Source organism: Gobio gobio, assembly GCF_949357685.1.
Source record: "Gobio gobio genome assembly, chromosome: 17".
NCBI classification, from domain to species: Eukaryota; Metazoa; Chordata; class Actinopteri; order Cypriniformes; family Gobionidae; genus Gobio; species Gobio gobio.
The window spans coordinates 29,310,304-29,336,202 of NC_137110.1; the positions used below are offsets into that span (position 1 = coordinate 29,310,304).

The window sequence follows — 25,899 nt, forward strand, 5'->3', positions numbered from 1 at the left end:
GAGTACCTCAAGTCTCTGGATGTTGTGGGGCTGTCTTGGCTGACACGCCTCTGCAGCATCGCGTGGCGGTCGGGGACAGTGCCTCTGGGATGGCAGACCGGGGTGGTGGTCCCTCTTTTTAAGAAGGGGGACCGGAGGGTGTGTTCCAACTATAGGGGGATCACACTTCTCAGCCTCCCCGGGAAAGTCTATGCCAGGGTACTGGAGAGGAGAATCCGGCCGATAGTGGAACCTCGGATTCAGGAGGAACAGTGTGGTTTTCGTCCTGGTCGCGGAACACTGGACCAGCTCTATACCCTCTACAGGGTGCTGGAGGGTTCATGGGAGTTTGCCCAACCAGTCCACATTTGTTTTGTGGATTTGGAGAAGGCATTCGACTGTGTCCCTCGCGGCGTCCTGTGGAGGGTGCTGGGGGAATATGGGGTCCGGGGTCCTTTGCTGAGGGCTGTCCGGTCCCTGTATGACCGAAGCAGGAGTTTGGTCCGCATTGCCGGCAGTAAGTCAGACTTGTTCCCGGTGCATGTTGGACTCCGGCAGGGCTGCCCTTTGTCGCCGGTTCTGTTCATAATTTTTATGGACAGAATTTCTAGGCGCAGCCAAGGGCCGGAGGGTGTCAGGTTTGGGGACCACACGGTTTCGTCTCTGCTCTTTGCGGATGACGTTGTCGTGTTGGCCCCTTCTAACCAGGACCTTCAGCATGCATTGGGACGGTTTGCAGCCGAGTGTGAAGCGGCTGGGATGGGGATCAGCACCTCCAAATCCGAGGCCATGGTCCTCAGTCGGAAAAGGGTGGTTTGCCCTCTTCAGGTTGGTGGAGAGTTCCTGCCCCAAGTGGAGGAGTTTAAGTATCTAGGGGTCTTGTTCACGAGTGAGGGGAGGATGGAACGGGAGATTGACAGACGGATCGGTGCAGCTTCTGCAGTAATGCGGTCGATGTACTGGTCTGTCGTGGTGAAGAAAGAGCTAAGCCGTAAGGCGAAGCTCTCGATTTACCGGTCAATCTACGTTCCTACTCTCACCTATGGTCATGAGCTTTGGGTCATGACCGAAAGGACAAGATCCCGGATACAGGCGGCCGAAATGAGCTTTCTCCGCAGGGTGGCTGGGCGCTCCCTTAGAGATAGGGTGAGAAGCTCAGTCACTCGGGAGGAACTCGGAGTAGAGCCGCTGCTCCTCCACATCGAGAGGGGACAGCTGAGGTGGCTCGGGCATCTGTTCCGGATGCCTCCTGAACGCCTTCCCGGGAAGGTGTTTCGGGCATGTCCAACCGGGAGGAGGCCCCGGGGAAGACCAAGGACACGCTGGAGGGACTATGTCTCCCGGCTGGCCTTGGAACGCCTCGGTGTCCCCCCGGAAGAGCTAGAGGAAGTGTCTAGGGAGAGGGAAGTCTGGGCATCTCTGCTTAGACTGCTGCCCCCGCGACCCGGCCCCGGATAAGCGGAAGAAGATGGATGGATGGAATAATCAGAGATTAGCCCATTTCTTTTCGTTTTAAATTGTTAAAAGACACTTCAAGCTGAATTTTGCACACATAAGTTGAAAGGCATTTGTTTGTGCATGCATGTAAAACATCTGCAACATTTATAAAGTTCACTGATAATTATGCGTGCATTTATGAATTATTATCTAAATTAATAATGAAACAAGGACGAAGCATAAACTGCTTTGTTTGTTTAGAATGGATCGCATCACAAATAGATCCGAATGAAGAAACGAACCATAGCCTAGTAGAAAATGTTTTTTCCGTCTATTTGAAAGTTAGGCTAATAAACATGTTGCATTCAGCGGCCTGATTATGTCATTTTTTAAGTTACATAGCCTGCCTCCAGTTTTCTTCAACTTTACTTATTAAGAGGCGATAGTTGACCGGCATAGCCTATCATCAAAATGTCTGGAAAACGAAATCTCTGCCGGTCACTTTGACCGGCACCCTTTTTTTCTAACTGAAACTCTGGTGTGCGCGCCGCAACCCCGAGATACAGACACACACAAAAAAAGGGTAGTTCATTTTTAACACCTTTAATAACTGGTTGGACCACATTGGAAATGCATTTATAGAAATAAAACGCATGCAGTGGTAAGGACAGAGCAGTAAAAGTCGGTCACTGACTTTTGCGTTCGCGGCCTGCACAAGACGCTAGAATTTAATGCAGTCATATTATAGCACACTTTTGTTTAGAAACGGTGTGCTAAGAAACAGTTAAATAAATGCGTACAACAACAACATTTATCTACACCCATTTTGATCAGTAACAAGGTGAGTTGTGTGCCTATAGCTTACACTGCAACAAAGGGCAAATTAAATACAAAAGTGATTGAAATAATTAAAACACAAGAGCATAGACCCACATTTTTCTTTTTTTTAAATAAAAATCCCCAAAAATAAAATGACTAAATATGCTTGTCTGCATTTTCAGGGAATAAATTACCCAAATTAGGCACCAAATTAAATCAGGCTGCTCTACAGAAATCCTTGTATTCGAATTGCTTAGTTTTTATTAAGAAATATTAACATGTCAACGTGATCGGGAGTGAGACTGCTGCGCAGTCTATTTACTGTAAGTCCAGCTGCCGAAAACACCCTCTCTGAAGGTACAGATGTGCCAGGTATGCACAAATACTGTTTAGCAAGGTTGGCCAATCTGGGAAATCGACTGGCGTTTAGCTTCCACCAGTCCAAGGGGCTCATTTCTAGGCCAATGGGACTGTCGCTAAGAAAGTTTTTGACTTCTGTTTCACAACTGGTGAGGGCTGATGAAAAGTAGTTTTCGCCAAGTATGAGTGCCATCGCCGTGGCTGCGCTGTCTTTGGCACTTTGTGCTGGGGCCGCGGCCGCCTCCTCTTGCCCGTGTTCTACACTTTGCGTAACTGCTTCAGTTACATTTGTTACATTGGACGGAACATTAGCTGCAAGGCTACAGAGTTTTGCATTTTCCAGCGCTCTTTTTTCTGGAGATAGGAACCCGAGATGCTTATGGCGCGGGTCCAACATGCACGCAATCATCGCTGGGGATGACAACATCTCTGGCTCATCAACCTGCGCACACGTATTTAGAATTTACTACATGCAAACTTTAACTTAGTGAAATTATTAATAATCGTCTGGAACCTACCTTCATTCTTTCAGACAGGGAGTTTCGGACTTTAGTTTTAAACTCCACCAGAACCCTGTTCGCGTCGCCTTCGCTTTGTAGGTGTGCATTTATTAATCCAAAGGTGATGGGATAGGTGTTTGAAATGGACACTTCCCTTTCTGCAGACATAACTGTAGTTGCACACTTGAGCGCTTTTAGAGTTGGCACAACATCTTCAATAAGCTGCCAGTGCGCGTCCTTTAACTCCACAATCCGTGCATCTTGAAGTTTCGTTACAGTGCGATCTGACAGCACCGCAGTAACTGCCCACCGCTGTTCTAATAGGCGCTCAAACATGTCACAGACGCTGTTCCACCTGGTTTTACAGGACTGTATTAGTTTGTGGTGTGGCAGTTTCATTTGTTGTTGTTTTCTTTCAAGCGCTTTCGTTGCCACTGAGCTGTGGTTGAAATGGCTCACAAGCTTTGCAGCAGCGGAGATGACGCGGTTCAAAAAAAGAGAAAATCCATCATTTATAGCTAGCTGAAGCGTATGCGCAAAGCATGACACAGAATGCCAATCAACGCCTCTATTAGCAGCCACAATGTTTTTTGCGTTGTCGTGCACACAGGCAATCACTCGTCCCGTAAGACCCCACTTTTCCACGGACTCCTTTAACTTCTCTGCTAGGTTATCAGCTGTATGGCGAACGGGTAGGGCTTCAGTTAAAAGGACGAATGATTTTAAAACCCAATCTTCGTCAATGTAATGGCTCGTAATAGTTATGTAACTTTCCGTGTTTAGAGCAGTCCAGCAATCCGTAGAGATGGCAACTACATCAGGTGACTGTAGATCTTCTTTGAGCGAATCTCTTTTTGCCTCATATCGTTTTTCAATGCGGCGTGTGATTGCCGAACGCGAGGGAATGCTGTAGCGGGGTTGAACAATATTCATCAGTTCTTTAAAGCCTTCGCCCTCCACCATTCTAATTGGCATCATGTCCTTTTCAATCATTCTGCAAATCCCCTGTGTTATAGATTCGGCTTTAGCACCACTGCACGTGTTTTGCGCTAGCATCGTGGGGATGGTAGGCTTGGCGAAGGTACTCGCAGGCCCCGCGGCCGCCTCTCTAATGATCCCCGGGTGTTGGCTGTTGAGATGGTACAACAACAAGGTTGTACTTGAAGTATATCTAAGCACTGCATTGCAATACTTGCATTTTGCCCCGTCACTCTCAATTTTAAAGTGCTCCCACACTGTACTTTTCTTTGCCCGCTTCATGTTAGAAAACTCATGACTTCTTCTTGTGGATATTACAAATGTCTGGGAGCGTTCTGGCGGTCTCTAGTGGTGCAAAAATATATTACAACTAAATTCAAAGCACGCCATTGACGCCACTTAACCGAGCAAAATGTTTCACTCGGTTACGCAATTTTTAATGGTTAATCGGTTAACCATGGACACCCCTATTCCTGACACATGATTCAAGCCAGAACAACAACCACATGGAACTAGCCAAGATCACCTGTTCCCTAAGCAACGCCTTCACAACCCAGCTGAAACTAAGCGACAAGCACATCATCCACCTTCAAGAGGAGCTGACACGTGCCCAAAACCGCATAGACAAGCTGGAAGTGAAAGTCCAGGACGACTTCAAGGGTCAGTCCACTGAGTTCCTGAGAGAGCTGATGCACACTCAACGCTGCACAGACCAGCTCAATGCTAAAGCTCAAGACAAACTCAAAGTGCCCGACGAAGCGGAGCAAGAAACAAAGAAACAAGTTGACAAGCTCCAAGAAGCCCTTGCAGTCGCTGAACGCGACAAACAAGATTTAAAGACTGCACATAAACACCTGTTAAACCAACTCCAGTCTGCTGAACATCAGCTAGAGAAAGCCAACGCTGATATTAAAGACCAGGGGCCTCATTTATAAAACTTTGCGTAGGATTTGCGTCAGAAATGGCGTACGGATGAAACATAGGACGTGCGTACGCACAGAAATATTTGGATTTATAAAACCGTGCGCACACACATCCTACGCAGTTTTCCCTTAATAAATCACAATCAATTCTAAATGTAGCGCAGCATTTGCGGCTTCATGTCACGCCCATAGTTGCCCATAAATAGTCTGTGAAACGCCCACAAGTTAATATTCATCGATTGCGAAATCATGGCAAACACAGAGAGGAAATCAAAAAAAGGTAACTTCACTCAATGTGAAGTAGAAGTTATTGTTGGCGAGGTGAAAAAGAGGAGAAAAATGTTGTTTGGAGGGCACAGTGTGGGCATTACTAATGCCAAAAAGGCACTTGAGTGGCAAAAGGTTGCAGACGCCGTAGATGCTGTAGCCTCACAACCTTGGACCGTGGCCGAAATAAAAAAGAAATGGTCGGACATCAAAGTCGAGGCAAAAAAAGCATCTAGCGCTCCATCGTAAAAATAAAACAAACTAAAGGCATGAATACCATGATTCCGTAGCTGAAACTGTGAAATAACACCACCCTACAGAGCATGCTAGCTGGTTAATAAACTCAACCAAACGCACCCTATATCAATATTAATATGAAGATTATTATGAACCTATAACGACATAAATCAACACAAAAGGACGTGAGTGCGCACATGAACTTCAGCGTGCTAGATTTTACAGGCGAAGGGTTTGAAACGGAACATTTTGAATGCGCTCTTCCCTTAACAACGCTGATACACGGACAACGAAAGCACACAGAAACAACATTTTATTAAAATAGAGTTCTCATTATAATGCTTTGACAGATTGACTCTGCACATCATGCACTTAATTTTATTATTCATGATCGCAGTGTTTACAGACATCACTGCGCGTTTTCGAACTCATAACGAAAAACAACTTTAAATAAACTAGGTCTACTGTTAAAAAATACGAGAACAGTATAGCACTGCTGCATTACTAATAACAATGATTCTGAGAAAGAAATAGCATATCTAAAAAGAATATGACTGTCTCTAAACCATCATGTCGAGCATGAAATATGCGTTTGAGCTGAAACTGAAGAGAATGAACAACAGCCGGTATAACGGCAGCGCTTTGCTATCTTATTAAGCTCAACCAAACGCGTTTTATATTAGATTAATCAGATATAGAAAACTTAAAAGTAATCTTACAACGTGCATCTGCAGAAAAGGACGCGAATGCGCACATGAACTTCACGCGCTAGTCTGAGTGTTCTCGCTAGTTTCTCTGTGGATTTCCTTTAACAGCTGATACACGGGGAACTAAGCACAGATCATTTACAGCATTCTAATTTCCATCGTGTTCTCATTATAATGCTATGTAGGCTATGACAGATTGGCGCTGCACATCTTGCACTAACCATTCAATGATCACAGTGATTCCAGACATCACTGCAGTGCACGCCTCAGTTTCACTTTATTTCGCCGCGGTCAGGAGGCGTGTTGAGCTAACCAATCAGACCTCCGGTACCACACAAAACGACGCAATAACCAATATAAAAAAGAGACAAATATATTTTTTTCAGGGCGATCATCGTTCTCATGATCGATGATCGCTGTCACGTTCGAGTACTCGATTACTCGACCACTGTTGCCCATCCCTATTTATTAGTAGGGTTGGGCATCGAGAACCGGTTCCAACTTGGAACCGTTTAAAAAATAACGATGCCATTGGAATCGTTTAGAAATTTTGTTTTCGATTCCGATCATCGGTTCCAAACGCGCAAGTTTTCGGAAGTGCTTGCCGCGCCCGTTTGTTCTGTTGCAGCCATGGAGCACGGTAAGTGGCGCTCAAAAGTGTGGCTTTATTTCACAAAAAAAAAAAAACCTGGGTCGGCACAGTGCAACACATGACAAACTTATTTCTTGCACGGGAGGATGCACTACAAATATGTGGTGTAGCTATAAATTAACGAGTGTAGCGTGTTTGAAATGCTGCGCAGGTCTGTCCCTCGGGCAACCCTGCGCTAACCAACGTTATTAACGGGATAGTTCACCCTGAAATGAAAATAAAGCCTTCTTTTACTTACCCTGATGTTGTCCCAGTGCCCTATGTCCTATGACATTTAAAATACTGTTCCTGCACGCGCTCCTTCCTATTATGGCAGTGAATGGCGATCAGCTAAAACATTACAAAAAGTAAACAAATGTATCACGCAACGATACAGGGAGACGCGCGCCATATGGAAAGTGTTCAGTGGGCACACTAGTTTTGCGAGAAAGAAACCGTATTATTCAGTCAAAACACTGAGCTCGGCCGTTATTCTGAGCGCGCTCCTCTGTGTACACTATGAGCCGTCAGCAGCCGCCGGCGCTCATGCCTACTATAATAACTCGCACTGTTGTCATTGCACCCACGATAAGCACACACACACACACACACACACACACACACACACACACGCACGCACGCACGCACGCACGCACGCACGCACGCACGCACGCACGCACGCGCGCACCATTTTGAGAAATCAAGCTCAATAGAAAAAAAACGCGATTCTCGTCTTTTCTATAACGTATATGATAAGAAATAATACTAATAATATAACCTCCTTAAGTGAATATTGTGTACCGGTTGTCATGACAATATTGCACGAGGCTACTGCGGCTTGGAGTGCGCACACACTGGAACACGCGCATTTGAACAACAGCTGGGTGAGTAAAAGATGGCTTTATTTTCATTTCAGGGTGAACTAACATTATCCCACCTCATCATAATCAGGTAAGTGATTGTAGTGTAAACCCCTTGACCAAATTGCGAATTGTGGTGAACAACAACGTTACTGAAATTATTTTTCCCCCTCGTAGATAAATGTAGCTATAGGCAAATTGCCCACGCTAGTAGCAGTCCTAATGACTGCTGTTAATGCTATTGTTAAACCGGGACTCGGTGTGGAACTCCATTCACCTTTGCAGCAAAGCAAGTGAAAATGCCAGCGGAGAAAGTCCCAAAACTAAAACTCATTATTGAATCAAAATACAATTTTCCTCTGTGAAATGAGCCTGTGACATGTTGTGACTCCACCCCTCAAAGAATCGGAATCGAGAATCGAAAAGAACCGTAATCGAAACTAAGAATCGGAATCGGAATCAGAATCGTTCAAATCAAAACGATGCCCAACCCTATTTATTAGTACTGTATTAATGGTAGTTAGGCTTAATTATTTGCTTATTCTGGTTAATAAACTTAAATATCACTGAATAAGTGCCATAATTAATGAGGATTAAACTTTCACTTCAGAATAGGGGCTCAAATTGCCTTTATTACACTATTTTAGCAATTTATAATGGCAAAATCAGCAGTAATTAAACATAATTACTAGCTTATTGTTCAGTTAACTTAACAGAAAATACAGACATATAATTACACAGCTACAGAAAAATAATATATGGCTAATGTCTAATATGCCCTTACTGTAATGTTAAGTTAATCAATAATAACTATTGTGTCCATGCTTAACTAATGCATAATTGTGAACAAGCAAATCATTAATTACTAGTTTAACTAATGCATAATTAAGGACCCTTTAAATGTAAAGTTAATCATTAATTACTAGTGTGTTCGTGCTTAACTAATGCTTAGTTGTGCACAAGTTAACCCTTAATTAATGCTTAACTAATGCATTATTCTGGACCCTTAAAATAAAGTGTTACCCAACAACTTTCCCCAGTGGACAATTAATACATCTATCTATCTATTTATCTATATATCTCCCTAATTATCTATCTATCTGTCTGTCTATCTAATTGCATCTATATCTGCTCCGCCAGACGGACACATTGACGAGAATATCAGTTTTGTACATTATTTTGTTCTGTTTCCCATATTATTTATGAGGATGCTTGCATAACATGTCAATATTATTGCAGAACATATTTCACTTTTCTTTTTGCAAATGTGTTAATTTACATTTCTGTTGTAATTTTCGTTTGATTTTCTTTGTTTTACACTGCAGACCGATCAAACGGGTGTTCGTGTAGGCTGTTAATTGTAAGACTTGCTTTGTGAAGTCTTCATGTTATTTATGAGAGGCAGTACCTATAGCCATTTTTTTTACACAACGGTCTACAGTTTCACACACTTTCACTTGTTTCTTCCATCTGCCGACGGTGTCGCCATTTCTCATTTCACCCGTTTTTGTGCGTACGCCTGGGTCAGAGCTTGCGTGAAGGACCGCACATTTTCCCGTCAAGTTTGCTTTTTATAAATACCAATTATTGCGTAGAGAGCGGCGTACGCCTTCTTTTGTGCGTACGCAACGTTTATAAATGAGGCCCCAGAACTCTAAAATCAATGCTCTGGAAGACCACCTTGAAAGGTACAGCACTGAGATGGACCATCTGATCCGACAGCGAGACGACGCCAACGACGAGCTCTACGCGGTCAGATATGAACTCAATCATGCTGTCAAACAGAGACCAGCGCCAAGAAGGGAGAGAACTCCCTCAGCATCACTACTGCTGAGTAGAACGCAGTCCCCATTCCAAGAACTGCCACACAACGGAAGAAGTGAATGGCCACAACCCAAAACGTCACCGGCCTTCAGAACTTGTCCCGGCCAACAAAAGAGAGCTCATCCAAGCAGACTCCGAACCTGCACAGAAGATGACCTTTGAAAACCCCGACAAGCTCGCTAAGAACATCACCCAGTTCAACCCAAACTCCACGGAGGGCCGCGACATCCAGGCCTACCTCAGTCATCCTCAGTTTTTTCGGCAGGGAAGAAAAGTTATCCTCTATTTTCAGGCAGAAGAGATTAGCCTCACAAGCTAATAATTGTTCTGTTTTTTAAATAGGGAAGATTAGCATTTAGCTAATATTTGTGTTACCCTCTAAAAAAGTTTGTTTTTAGAGACGAGTCATCCTCTGTTTCAAGCAGGGAAGATTAACATTTTGTTAATATTTGTGTTGTCCTCTGTTTTGTCATAGAAAGTTAACAATAGTTGAGCTGTGTAAACAAGTTTGTCGATCAGAGAAATCAGTGTTTGTGAGTGTGAGGCAACAAAGAAATGATCAGAGAAGTCAGAGTTTGTGAGTGTGTGGTAACAAAGAAATGATCAGAGAAGTCAGTGTTTGTGAGTGTGTGGTAACAAAGAAATTCAAAAATGCTAGACTGACCCCCACAACTGAAAAAGGTGGTCTCGCAGCTCCTTTGTGGACAGACAGTGATTTCATATCACAGTTAGGAGTGCAGATTAATTTAATTGTCACAGAGAAAGTTAGACAAAAACTAACTCAGAAATATGAGATCCATACAGTCTCAGCAGATCTCAGAGCTAGAGAAACGGAACAAAGAACTCTGTGCTAGAGTAGCTTCTTTGACTAAGAAATTGAACCTCAACAAAGCTGTAGAGAAAACTGATGTGAATGAAGTTAGTCAGACTGATAACGCTTATCCTGACTTGCAAGCTTTCTTTGAAACAGATAGCCATTGAAAAGCCAGAAGCCAGTAGCCATTCAATCAGTATCTGATGTGCCTGTTGATTCAGTGAAATTTAGCGTCACAGCCCCGAACATTGTTTTACAGCGTGCACCAGTCACGAACCCATCCTCATGTACGTCTGCAATGACTGAAGTTTTGTTAGAGGATGAAATGACTCATGATTGTTACGCTTACATACGCAACTACGAATGAAATAGCAGAAACTCCCATTGAAAATGCAGAATTGGAGTTGTTTGTTGATGGTTCAGCTCAAGTGATTGAAGGTAACATTACAGCAGCTGCAGTGTTGTGTCAGGGAAGGAAAACCTGGAGTCATGTGTCACACTGTAAAGTTGTTCCCCCACCAACAGGGATAGGGTAGGACGCGGACCAGTGAGGAGCCCAGGAAAGAACTGAATGCAATAAGCATTCGGGGCCAAACCTGCGGCGAAGATTCCCTTGTAGGCATCCCCATCCACTAGTCCATCCTTCCCTCACTGTTTCTTTAGGTGTCACAGGAATTAAGAAATAGGGAAAGAAGGAACAACAATAGCAGACTCCGATTGAACAGATGAGACAACCCTGATGTTTGCAGTCTTTTAGAACAAATACTGCTCTGTTGTCTTTTGTTTTCGTTCTTAATCTGTGCAGATACCACTTGAAGGCTGTCCCCAGATTCATACGCACCGATCCTCACCTGCGTATGAAGCCACAACCTCTGAAGGACAACTAGACCCATACGCACCGATCCTCACCTGCGTATGAAGCCACAACCTCTGAAGGACAACTAGACCCACTACAGAGTTAACTGTCACGAAAGAAAAAATATATACACAACGCAGAGAATGATCTACGGGAACTTCAGTCTTCCATCAACATGATCAAGATTGCCTTGCTACTACTCATCATGGACATCGCACAAAGTGTAGACTCCAGAAACAACATATTCTTAGAGCTGATGAATATGTCAAGAAACACCTTGTTTGCTGGAAAGAACGTTTGCATGCCACACCTGCCTTCAGTAGGAGCAGGAATCCCATGGGTGGCACATGATGGGAGGAACGTCTGTATATAACATCCTGCTCAGCCAATTCAATGGCAGGTGCACCCTGGTTGCTCTCCTACCACCAACAAAGAAGATGGCTGCATTCAAGGACTCACTTATGCACAAACATGGTGGTCAAGGACTCTTGAACAAAATCCAACAAGACATTCTTGATCTTTCAGCAAAATTACATCAAATGACTGAAGATAATTCTTCATGGTTCAGAAACCTGTAAGGTCAACAAAGGACTGTTCCAACCACAAAAGAATATTACCCGTAAAGAACTACACGGACCCTAGTGGCATGTGTGTTTCTGTGGCAGCATGTCATTCGTCACTACAGACAATCAATACAGAGCAAGTGAAATGTGCCTGTAACTTTTTCCAAGTTACATGACTAGACGATGGGGCTTATGCTAAAAAACATAAGATATAGAATGGACTGATGAAGGTTTAAATTTGTATTATGTGAGTTATTAGAACTCTCAAAGGGGGAATTGTTGGATTACAAATTTAAGAAAGTACATTGCATTTAACATTTTAGGTAAAAATGATGATATCAGATGAATTTAGTCTACTATGCAAATCTTCCAGACCTGTTTTACTGATTTCAGAGGCTCTAGCAAGAGTCTCCTTTCCTGCCAGACCTGTTTTCTCTATTGTGTTTTAAATGAGTCAGATAACTGAGATTCCACCTTTCGGAGCCCAGACGTTGCCCCTTTTGTCTTTAATGGCTCTGGGATGGCTCTTGGAATTGGAGTTCCTGGCCAGTATCAGCATGCGAATAGTTATGCTGATTCAATGGTACTGGTAGGGATTTCATAGTAGGGCGTGTCCTTTTTACCTATAAAACATTTGCATTGTATTGTTCAGAGTGTCTCCTCCTCTGCTGTATAACCCCTCCCCCTGAAATGCAGATAAATTGCATTATTTTTCGGGCGACCTGCAGCACAGAGTTCTCATTAAAAGAATTACTTCTGTTTGATCCCGACGTCTCCTGGTCTCTACTTCAAGAAACAACAGAAGTTCACAACAGGATCGATACATGGGTTCAATTACTCGCCAATCCCGATGCCAGAATTTGTTGTGGTATCGGTGATATTTTCGATACTATTATCGGAATCGGAACAACTCTACTGATCAGTGCCCTGACTACTGAACTAGGGAGGTGATTGAGACGCACCCATGGCCTCACAGAGCACGCATTTACGGACGAACTGTCATTCATTCATGGCCTCACAGAGCGCGCATTTACAGACGAGCTGTCATTCACAGTGCGTGCGTACTGGCGCGTTTTCAGTTCAGTTTTCAGTTGCGTTATGAAAGCCCGAGCTGTCGTGTGCATGTTACTTTTGGTTAGATAGAATAAATGGTAAATGGACTGCATTTATATAGCGCTTTTTAACAGACCTATGGCCATCCAAAGCGCTTTTACATTTGCCTCACATTCACCCATTTATACACTCATTCACACACCGACGGCGGTGTCAGCCATGCAAGGCGCCATCCAGCTCGTCGGGAGCAGCTGGGGTTAGGTGTCTTGCTCATGGACACCTCGGCACTTGGTCATGTGGAACCGGGGATCGAACCACCAACCTTCCAGGTTGTAGACAACCTACATGAACCACTGAGCCACTGCCGCCCCAGATATTTAGATAATTAGTGATTTAAAAGCCGAGTCGGTGATACCGGTATTACCGGTGTTGTCACACGCAAATTAATCAGTGGGAAAATTTCCTCACTGTCACATCTCTAGATTGAACCATATACGGCCTTTCAAATGAAAATACCAAAAGGAAAGTTTAAGAAGCAGAATCTAAAAGGATATTACATGCAAACACAAGTGCTTTTTCCTGTTCCTGAACATTCACCGTTGGCATATAATGAACCAAAGATTGCTAAAGTCAACAGATTATAATAATAGACCTACTAATCCCTGTAAAAAAATTAATGATGCTGCCATTTTTCTAAAGTCATTTTACACCCCTCTAATTTGGCACCAAATCTCAGGTGATGTTTTATTTTGACCCCCTCAACAAAAAAAGTGTATTACTCAGTAAATATACATCTGTGACATTTAATATTTTGGCTTTCATCACTATTCATGTTTGTCTTTCTACAGAAAAAATATTAACAAAATCAAAAATATGAGCCGAGGACCTCTGATTGAGTTGACATCGAATGACCCAGATATTATTAGTCGTGCATTGCTGCTCCATGCGCTGAAGCTGATCACTGGCGCACTTTACTACCACGTTCATTCATAACCAAATGCACCCTATATGAGATAATTCAGATATATATATAGGCCTACACAAAATAAACATAAAATTACAACTTACATTTGTACAAAACAAAAGGCAGCACACGCAAACGTATTGTCATGAAGGTGTCACTCTAGCTTTTTAACGTAAAATGGTCCCAAACATAACTTCGGCGTGCTCGCCTTAATTTTTCCTTGTGTCTGCATTATGTTTCGCGGTTGAGCAGCACACACGTGCATGACCTTGCTTAAATTAAATCGATTTAATTACTATCGACAATTAATCGATCGTCGATTAATCATTAGCATCCTTTTATTTATTTTATTTATATATATATATATATATATATATATATATATATATATATATATATATATATATATATATATATATATATATATATATATATATATATATATATATATATATATATATATATATATATATATATATATATATATATATATATATATATATATATTTAAACCAAAAACACCTAAATAAATTATGCCAATTATTAGTACCATTGCATTTATGGCTATGACTGTGTACTAACTTTACTAAAATCAAGGCATTGCAATTGCATAAATTAATATTAAAGTTTCAAAGAATAAATCAATGCAAAAAAGTGCATTTTAAATCTTTCTCTGTAGGACTACTACAAGAAAGTGCATTCAGCACAAGTGCAACTGCTTAAAGATACAACAATTTTCTCTGTAGGCCTTCAACATAATAGTGTATCAAAACAAAGACTGCCATAACCCATATGTTAACTGTAGAATAGGGGTGTAGCTGTACACAAAACTGACGGTTCGGTACGGGTTCGGTACAGCAGTTTTACAAAATGGCTTTATTTATTTTTATTGGTTTACTGAAAAAAAAAGTATCTGTCCTTAAATTAATTAAATTATAACTAAAAGTTTATTGAAGATATTGCTGTAAACTATATAGGGAGCCCTTACTTGCACATTAATATTAAAGGTTAACAACAGAGCCCAAACTATTAGCCTAAATTTAGTTGCTATTTATTTTTAGGTATAATAATCAATACTCAAATAACATAGTACGCAAACATGTAAACTTCACATAAAGGAGTATTTGCAATAACTTCTAAATATAATTATAAAATAGTTTTTTTTTTATCCAATTCGTTGTTGAAATAATCATTTATACACGGTGTCTGTCATTTTCATGACAGGTTTATTTAAACATATACATGAAATAATCAAGACATCACTAACAGGTTAAGTAGAATATAATGAATATAACGGCTAATAGGTCATATATTTAGTGAAAGAGTTGATTTCTCTAGTGAACTAACAGCTGTGGACACTGAATGACTGCCTGAGGTAAATGTGATGCTACTTGACTGTTTAGTTTACAGAAGTTACAGTGAGGAAAATAAGTATTTGAACACCCTGCTATTTTGCAAGTTCTCCCACTAAGAAATCATGGAGGGGTCTGAAATTGTCATCGTGTCCACTGTGAGAGACATAATCTAAAAAAAAAAATCCAGAAATCACAATGTATGATTTTTTTACTATTTATTTGTATGATACAGCTGCAAATAATTATTTGAACACCTGAGAAAATCAATGTTAATATTTGGTACAGTAGCCTTTGTTTGCAATTACAGAGGTCAAACGTTTCCTGTTGTTTTTCACCAGGTTTGCACACACTGCAGGAGGGATTTTGGCCCACTCCTCCACACAGATCTTCTCTAGATCAGTCAGGTTTCTGGCCTGTCGCTGAGAAACACGGAGTTTGAGCTCCCTCCAAAGATTCTCTATTGGGTTTATGTCTGGAGACTGGCTAGGCCACTCCAGGACCTTGAGATGCTTCTTACAGAGCCACTCCTTGGTTATCCTGGCTGTGTGCTTCGGGTCATTGTCATGTTGGAAGACCCAGCCTCGACCCATCTTCAATACTGAGGGAAGGAGGTTGTTGGCCAAGTTCTCGTGATACATGGCCCCATCCATCCTCCCCTCAATACGGTGCAGTCGCCCTGTCCCCTTTGCAGAAAAGTATCCCCAAAGAATGATGTTTCCTTTAATTCTTAAATCGATACGGCATCCTCAATAAACCCGTCTCCAGCGTGTTGCCTCCGATCCTTCGAATATTGCACTTTAATAAGTATTTAATCAACACATCATCCTCAATAAACTCGTCTCCGGCGTGTTGCCTCCGATCCTTCGAATATTCCGATCTATTATGCCCTCTGACCTGTAAAGTTGCCAGAATAATAATCATACACTGCTTGTTAATTGGCCAGAGGAGAACTGGCACCCCGACTGAGCCTAGTTTCTCCAAAGGTTTATTTTTCTCCATTAGGTCACCTGATGGGGTTTTGGTTTCCTTGCCACTGTTGCCTCTGGCTTGGCTTGCTCAGTTGGGGACACTAAATTTTTCTAAATTTTTGAACTAGATATTCAAATAAATCTAATTATTAAACTAAATTAACCATATAAACTAAATTACTGATCTAAAGCCAACACTGTCACTGTATGATAATTGAAATGAACTGATGACATAACCGTTTTCTCCAGAATAGCTATACGGCTGAATAAAATTATGTTGCATTATTTTCCTATTTAACACTGTAAAGCTGCTTTGAAACAATCTGCATTGTTAAAAGTGCTATATAAATAAGGTTGACTTGACACGACTTTCCACCTCCATGCTTCACGGTTGGGATGGTGTTCTTGGGGTTGTACTCATCCTTCTTCTTCCTCCAAACACGGCGAGTGGAGTTTAAACAAAAAAGCTCTATTTTTATCTCATCAGACCACATGACCTTCTCCCACTCCTTTTCTGGATCATCCAGATGGTCATTGGCAAACTTCAGATGGGCCTGGACATGCACTAGCTTGAGCAGGGGGACCTTGCGTGCGCTGCAAGATTTTAATCCATGACGGTGTAGTGTGTTACTAATGGTTTTCTTTGAGACTGTGGTCCCAGCTCTCTTCAGGTCATTGACCAGGTCCTGCCGTGTAGTTCTGGGCTGATCCCTCACCTTCCTCATGATCATTGATGCCTCACGAGGTGAGATTTTGTATTGTGCCCCAGACCGAGAGAGATTGACCGTCATCTTGAACTTCTTCCATTTTCTAATAATTGCGCCAACAGTTGTTGCCTTCTCACAAAGCTGCTTGCCTATTGTCCTGTAGCCCATCCCAGCCTTGTACAGGTCTACAGTTGTATCCCTGATGTCCTTACACAGCTCTCTGGTCTTGGCCATTGTGGAGAGGTTGGAGTCTGTTTGATTGAGTGTGTGGACAGGTGTCTTTTATACAGGTAAGGAGTTCAAACAGGTGCAGTTAATACAGGTAATGAGTGGAGAACAGGAGGGCTTCTTAAAGAAAAACTAACAGGTCTGTGAGAGCCGGAATTCTTACTGGTTGGTAGGTGATCAAATACTTATGTCATTCAATAAAATGCAACTTAATTATTAAAAAAATCATACAATGTGATTTTCTGGATTTTTGTTTTAGATTCCGTCTCTCAAAGTTGAAGAGTACCTCTGATAAAAAATTACAGACCTCTACATGCTTTCTAAGAAGGAAAACCTGCAAAATCGGCAGTGTATCAAATACTTGTTCTCCCCACTGTATGTATGAATGTATGGATGTATGGATGTATGGATCCAAAAATTAGTGCAGTGTGGCCATGACACTAAATCAAGTCAAAAACAAGCAGCAGCACACATCAACACTGAAAGTAGATAACACTCAATGTTCAATCAAGTTGAACGGTCTTACGCTCAAATGACTAAAGATAACATTAAAAGATTCTCTCTCACCCGGTCTTTCATTCTCCAGCTCTGAGCCAAAGCTTTGGATCCCTCAATCTTCTCTGTGTGGCGTTTCTTCATGAAGGCCAGTGGAAGGTTCCAGTCAGTCATGTCCACCTCCTCCTCCTCCGCCAGACCCACCACGGGGGAGTGAAGCAGCTCAGCATCCATTTTCATAAAGAATCTGGAAAAAGAAAATATGGAAAACAATACAATTATATGACTGTACATTTGCAGGTCTAAAATATAGAAGGTAGATGGATGTGGTGTATTATTGAAATTGTTCAATTAAATAATTCTGAATTATTAACCAAAAAAGTATCAAAAGTAAAAAAAGAATTAGGCTGGAACTCCACTATATCAATGTAACATTAGTTTTCCTTTATGACAGTTCTCATTCTTATAGAATCAGATTCCAAGAACAGCTGCATCAGGTCAAAACCCTACTTATCCAATCATAATATATGAGAAGCGAATGTGAGTGACGAGTGCAATTTTTCCAACATTAAAAGATTTCGCTCTCATACTTCTGACTCCAGATGGTCTATAAACACATCTCAGAGTTTCCAGATGTTCTACAGCATGCAACGTCAACTGGCGGCCCGCGGGCCAAATCCGGCCCGCCAGAGATTTCCATCCGGCCCCCAGAATAATACTGAATTCAGGAATAGCCTTGTAAGAGGAAAAAGTTTAGGGCTGGTCCGAATACCATTTTTTGAGCTTCGAAGCTTCGGAGAGAGGGGCTGAACATATTTTTCTCTCTAATAAAGGCAGGAATCTGTGTCTGTATGTCCGTTTGCATTTTTATTATTTTGAGAACCGTTCATCCAATCGACTTCACAAGGGAGTGCAGTGTCGCATTTGGTGCAATATAGATGGACACACGAGACGCGACACATTCAGAATTAATAAACTTTTAGTAAACTAAAGTCAGAACAGTGCGAGCGGGAAGCAGCGCACCTCACGCGGGCAGAGCTTATGCTCCGAGAACGGACACTGCACTAGTGATATAAAATGCACACACAGGTCTGTTAAATTAAGCAATACTTTTAAGGTAGTCTAATATTTTTCTGACTAACAAATTGGCACAGTAAGGGTAGATTTAAATAAAGAAAAACTAAATTTAAATAAAGAAAAACAAAATTAAGTTAAATTAAAAACGAGATTAATTTAGATTGATAATAACGGATAAAAATGCTAATACATTTTGTTTCTATTATTCTATTTTCCACTATGTCAAAGCAACAAAACACAAGCTCAGACATGCACTTCGGTCAATACAAACTCCGCTGTTCTGCGCTCTAGCCAGAGAACACTCCCGTTGCTGGAACATGCGTCGTTCTATTTCTAGCATGCACGCGTTTTGCGAGTGGCTCGAGCGCGCCTGAGACTGTCTCAGTGTGCAAACTCCAACCTGTTAAATATGGGAGCCGAAATAAAAATGGACACGCCACGCAGCTGAGACACTCACATAGCCAGTGTGTCGCCAGCCTTATTCAAGCGGGAATGAGAACCGTTTCGCGGGGGATCCCAGGTGTGCAAAAAAAAAAAAAACGAATATTCGAATGTCAAATTTTCAAATCGAATACCAACCCACCGAACGAATTTTTGAATATTCAAGTCCGTTCTATATTTATTCATTTTTATATCTAACGGAAAAAAAGCCCTCTGAAAAGTGGCTTGTGCCATAGCCTGTCTTCAGTCAAGAATGACGATAATAATAATATAATGATAATGTCTTCCAAGTGCATGTCACGTGACTTCGGTGATCGCTCAAGTTGCATGGTGGAAGGACAAAGAGAGCCAGTTTCCCCATTTAGCCAGGTTGGCTAAATGCTACCTTGGAGTCCCAGCAACATAATTTTCGTAGCTTGTTTTGAAATGTTTAAAAATCTCTCTTTCCGGTTTCCTGTCCTGTCAGGCGTTATACTGTGCTTGTAGCGCACACTCTTCAATTACACGCGCAAATGTAATGCGTGCGCGCTGTATATCACTTCATAAAGCCCAAAGAATCTATGAGCAATGTTACGTTGTCGATTCTTAAGTCATGAAATAAAAGTAAAGTACCAATAAATCACGTAACTGGTTCGACGTGTGTTAGCTGGAAAGGCATGCAGGTATGATGTTCATTCTGTTCATCAGGAGCAGCTATATGATTCATCAACAGTTCATGATATATTGTGTATTCACCATGATAACTCCAAAATGCCACTTTATTTTCACTTTGTTATTATTATTATTTAATTATTATTTTTTTATTATTAATTATTTTATAATAAAAACTGCTATTTAAAGAAGACTTTTCATTTGAAAGCACAAAAACTGACAGATCTGAAACTGAACAGAAATTAAATCTAACACACTGAGAGACAAGAAAGATTTTAAATAACCGTATTGAAGAAGTACTGCTGAATAAGGCTGTATTGCAATACAACTGTGAGTTACCTTACAAGGCAGCAATTAAATAAATTTAGCATAGCCTATTATTCAAATTGTATGCAGTTTAGCCAACTATGACAGTCAAATATGCTGCATCTAGGCAGATACCTAGGTTCAGACATAACATTAGTCTATGATTTTCCAAACACAACTTAGCCTAAACTAGACAGCAAGTGTATAGCTACTGTCGTGCACTAAGTAGTTAATGCGTGACACAATTAGTGCTTTGCAAGAATTTGCTGCTTCACACAAAAAGAAAATAACATGGGAAATTGGGTGGTTTTGTGAATAGTACTCGCACCTCTGGTCAGCAGATTCCTCCAAAGCTCGAGCTGGAGATCCGCTGCGTCTACGGACGATGACACAGATCAGTCCCGTCAGCAGCTTAAACGGCAGTGTCCACAACCTGTAGAGGATCTGAAAGCGCTGGATCAAGACGTTTTTGCAGGGGGGTCTGCGCTGGCACTGCTTTTGGTTCTGGGTCAGGCGCAGCGGCCCATCATCATCCTCACATACACACACTGCGTGAGCCACGGCAGGCGCTCGATACCTTAATCCTACAGTCTCTTTACGTGCACTATCTGTTGTCCTCGATGATGGATCAACACTGTGAAACTGCGGCTACTTTTAATAAGACTTCCAGGTGAGATTGTTTCTCAACACTTGCGCAAGGGCGCCGCCATCTTGGGGTGGACCCAGAATGCACCACGCACATAGGGGGCGAAGCTACATCTGGAGACATAAACGAACGCGTCACCGCTAGCTATGGGTGGAGGACCGAAATTATTTTTTGTTATCAAGTTCCAATAATTATTGTTTTAAACATGTCATAATATTCCTTTTAAAAACGTAGAACTACAGTTAAATAATTTAAAAATTACATTAAAATGTATTTTTAATAAATTTAATTGCTAAAATCCTGGGTTACCCCAGCTTTAATAATAATGCAAACATTTTCATAGCAATGCAGTCCATTCATAATGTTTATAACAGGTTTAAAACAGAACATTTGTTGAGGGGTTTTTCGTGCATAATGAAGGCATAATACTGAATGAATGAGTGTGGGCTACATTAACGATCTAATTAAAAAATATATATGTAGCCTATCATTAATTAGTGTACACTATTGTTCTCACAAAACCTACTTGTGAGAACTTAGAACTAAAGGGAAAACTTAGAAACAGAAAACAAACAATTGTATAGGTGAGCGTTTCAAGGCAGCACATCCAGACTTATTTGTCAGTGTACATTTCCCTATGAAACCACATTTATACCTAAAAGGCTATTTACAAGGCTATTCATATTCAGACTGTGCACTTGTATCCGATTTGGGGAACAGTAAACAGTTGCAAAGTCTGTTCATTACATATGTTACCTGGCTGAGTTTCCATTTCTTGAATTGCATGAAGTGGGGCAGTCCTGGAAAAGAAGAGACAAAAAAAGTACCAGTACCAGCACTTCTCTGTTTTAGCTAGTTGCATGCCCTCACGTTTTCTTGCGTACTTCTCACATGTTGCCGCCCACACAGAGACATGTAATCAGGCTATTAATTAATTATAGTATACATCTCGCATTCAGAGCTTTAAAGCTGTACGAACTGAACGGATCAATTATCCACGCAATCTGACTGTGACTGAAGCCCAATTGTTTAATTTTGCACGAGTGGCACGCAAATCACCATAGGCGCATTCACCAGCGCGCTCCAAAAGTGTGATGAGATTTGCCCGAGCCGTTGCTATCGCGTCGCTGATGATAATGTGCAACCCATTTGAATTCTATTGAGAATGTAGTAGGCATAAAACACTTCGAAGAAAGTCAAACATGATCTAAATACAACCACTAAAATGACTGATGAAAAGATGGGAAAACATCATCTTGCACCCATTTAAATTAGAAAGCTTTTGAATAGGCCTACTCATGACCACTTTTAGAATTTATCTTGTTCTAATGTATTTATTGTGGGCTTGGTAGGCTACATTTTTGTATTTATTGTGGACGTGTTAGGCTACATTTTGACAAACTTGTTGTAGGCTATAATAGATCTTTTAGGGATTAGATTTTTTACTAAAGATTACAGATATGTTTCTAAATGTGTAGGTTGCTATTTTTTAATAACAAATATAGATAAAAATAAATAAAAAAGTTAACATTGGCCTTAGTATAATGAGGATCTATCAATGGTCTTACCTGTAATTATATCCTTATTGTAGTAACAAATGCTATAGTTAAACAATTAACCTATCTGTAAGCCCCGCCCCCCTTAGTTATTGTTGCTAACTCAGACAAACAAACAGAGTTGCTTACAATGACAGCTATCAGTGTGAAAACCTTGTCCCAAGATGTTTTTTTATATATTTTGGACACAGAAGGACCGCCTTTCGTTGAGGAGCATTCAATTGGGGCTTAAATATGCCATGGAGGGATACAAAAAATATGAAAAAATAAATATGGTGGATAATAAGATTCTTTTGGAAGCGAGGGTTTTCAGATCACAATGCAAGCGGGAGAAGCCTCATGTTACAGTGGTCACGATCAGTGTTGGGCACGTTACTTTAAAAAAGTAATTAGTTATAGTTACTAGTTACTTCTTACAAATAGTAACTGAGTAAGTAACTGAGTTACATTATTATAAAAGTAACTAATTACCAAGGAAAGTAATTACTGCGTTACTTTTTTTTTTTTCAAATGTTCAAATATGTCAAATAACTTGGATGCCCCCAATATTTAATATGTTAAATGAAAGAATTGGATACTAAATTGAATAAATTATTATTATAAAATATTGTACATTAATGTAGGCTACACTATTGCTGTGGGACAATGTGAGAGACCGCTATCAAATTCAATACATTATTGTAAATATTATCAGTAGACCTACTATAGTGTAAATATTGTGTAAATATTATCAGTACTATACTAGACCCTTTTCACATTTTCCGGGTTTCTCAGAGCGGAAGTCGTCATGGTTGGGTTAAATATTATAGCTGTGAATGAGAGAATACATTAAATATTTTTGTGTGTGCCCAGTTGCTCACATAGCAAAAGAAAAACGCCAAGGTAGTGATTTCACAACTTTCAAAAAGAGGGAAAAAATAGAGTGAGATTGATAACGGCAGTGAAAAGAGAGAAATATTTTAATTTTTACCATCACTCCCATAGACGCTATTACTAAACATCCTCACAGCAGCGGTAACTTTTTTATTGTAATTTGATGCAAAAGTAATAAAATACAAAGTATTAGTGTTATAAATGTACATATATTAAAAAAAAAATTTAAATACAAAAAACGTTGCAGGATTTACGATATTGATGACCGTTAAAACGCGTCATCACAATCTGTGAAGAGGGTCTATTACTTGCCACCGACGTGGAGAGACTCTTTCTTCCTGGGCATAAGTTGCACGTTACATAAACATTCTTACCTTTCACCTCAACGAGGGAAAAGTAGCGCTTATACTTCCAGTTTGCGAAAGCTACCTTTGAAGTCGTTGGACTTGCCATCGCTCTGACTCCTCCTGGTCGTGTGTGAATTTGCATATGTGCGTGTGTGTGTGTGTGTGTGAACTCAACCTATCAACCTCAACCTTGTCTCCCACCCACCAATCATCATCGTCATCATCGTTATGTGTACCCCACCCACCCCCCAACACGCATGGCATACACGCCCACGGCCACACACACACACGCGCGTTGCAGGTCCAACTGACAGAGAGCCTGTTCGGATGAAACCGCTTCAGTGAGCTCAATTATAGTAACGCCGCGTTTTTTCCCTCATTAACGCTAACGGCGTTGTAACGGGAGAAACAGTAATTCGTTTGATTACTCGTTACTGAAAAAAATAATTCCGTTAGTAACGCCGTTTATCTATAACGCTGTTATTCCCAACACTGGTCACGATCGCAGATGACAACATCCACGATCAACACTGTTCATGTACTGCAGTGTAAGATTAAATTAATTTACATTTAACCAGTTTAATATGGAGAGGCACTAAAATGTAGACCTTTGTTTATGTGTTTTAACCTACATGAGAACAGTGTAATGACTGAGACAAATCAGACAATTATTTGTTATATTTGTAACTGAGACAAATCAGACACAATTATTTGTTATTTTTAACAAACAAATCTTTAAAAGATAGTTCTCTAAGATTATTATTCACATCGGCACTAATGATGTTCGTCTTCGCCAGTCGGAGATCACCAAAATTAACATTAAAGAGTTGTGTGAACTCGCAAGTACGATGTCAGCTGAAATGTTTTGCTCTGGTCCCCTCCCTGTTCACCAGAGTGATGAGATACTTAGTAGACTATCATCACTCAATGGCTGGTTGTCTAAGTGGTGTCCGCAAAATAACATAGGGTTCATAGACAATTGGAAAAGCTTTTGGGGCAGACCTGACCTGTTGAAAAAAGATGGCATCCATCCTTCCTGGGGTGGTGCCTCTCTTCTCTCTAGTAATTTGGCACATAGTCTTAGAGCTAAACCTTGACTAACTGGGGCCCACGTCAGGAAGCAGACAGACTGGCTAAACCAACCATCTGCTAGCTGTCTCACGTCACAGAAGTCAGATAAATCCCAACACATAGAGACTCTTTCACCTAGATATTATAACATAGAGACTGTGTCTGTTCCCCAAATTAGTAAATACAAAAAACCATCAAAACCATTCAACGGTAAAAATTGAATTGATGTCCAACAAATAAACAACAGATATAATACAGATGAACAAATGATAAAGCTCGGGCTGCTGAATATTCAATCCCTTTCCCCAAAAGCGCTTATTGCTAATGATATGATTACAGATAATAATCTAGATGTGCTGTGTTTAACAGAAACCTGGCTAAAACCTGACGACTACATTACTTTAAATGAGTCCACCCCACAAGATTATTGTTATAAACACGATCCGCGTCTGAAAGGTAAAGGGGAAGGTGTTGCTGTAATTTATAATACTATCTTCAGTATTACTCAGAAGTCTAGTTTCAAATATAATTCCTTTGAAGTTTTGGTGCTTTATGTAACGTTATGTAGTGAAATTGATAAATCCCGTCTGACATTTGTGTTGGCTACTGTATACAGACCACCAGGGCACAATACAGACTTTACCAAATAATTTGCTGATTTTCTATCAGAGTTAGTACTGGCTGCAGATAAAGTACTAATTGTTGGTGATATTAATATCCATGTAGACAATGAAAAAGACGCATTGGGATTGGCATTTAGAGACATTCTAAACTCTATTGGAGTTAGGCAACACGTGTCAGGACCCACTCGTCGCCATAATCATACTTTAGACAGAATATTGTCACATGGAATAAATGTTGATGCCGTTGAAATTCTGCAGCAGAGAGATGCTATTGTAGCAATAATGCTCTGATTCAATCAGCCATCTGGCCGGATGAAGCAAGGATGGAACTCCTCACAGCTCTCGTGACTTTCCTAATCAGATCATACATAAACAAAGGGCTTTGTGTGTTGATAGGACTATCTAAAGTTAATTAACAACCCAAGGAGCCACAATGTCTCCGCAAGAGAATGGAGCGTTGAATGTTATAGCCCCGAGACATTCACATGACTTCACGTCCACACACACACCCTTTGTACGAATAGACACACACACACATAGCGGAGCACGCTGAACTCTCCAAGAAACACACACACACTGTCTCAATAATGTTCAAATATATATATTTTGTTGATTTAATGTCTTTATACGATGTATTAGAATAACTAGGATGTTTACTGTATGTAAATCAAACCCTGTATGCCAGTAACTGTGATAATCCTGTATATCTGTACGCTCACGTCACAGAATGACAGTTCTTGGTATCTCTGTTATCGCAGAGACCCGACTGTACCGAATCTCGTT

General features: G+C 40.9%; 1 protein-coding gene across 2 annotated transcripts in view; it reads right to left on the reverse strand.

Annotated features, from left to right (window-relative positions):
• Window positions 1-20,742, reverse strand: part of rptor (regulatory associated protein of MTOR, complex 1) — a 377,545-nt gene extending 356,803 nt beyond the window's left edge. For both annotated transcript variants that reach the window (XM_079841367.1, XM_079841366.1), the window contains exons 1-2: window positions 20,329-20,742; window positions 17,598-17,772 (exon numbers count right to left, since the gene is read on the reverse strand). In XM_079841367.1, coding sequence (XP_079697493.1) covers window positions 17,598-17,765 — 168 coding nt within the window. In that variant the 5' untranslated portion in view covers window positions 17,766-17,772; window positions 20,329-20,742. The remainder of the gene's footprint in view (window positions 1-17,597; window positions 17,773-20,328) is intronic.
• Between the last annotated feature and the right edge of the window lie 5,157 nt (window positions 20,743-25,899).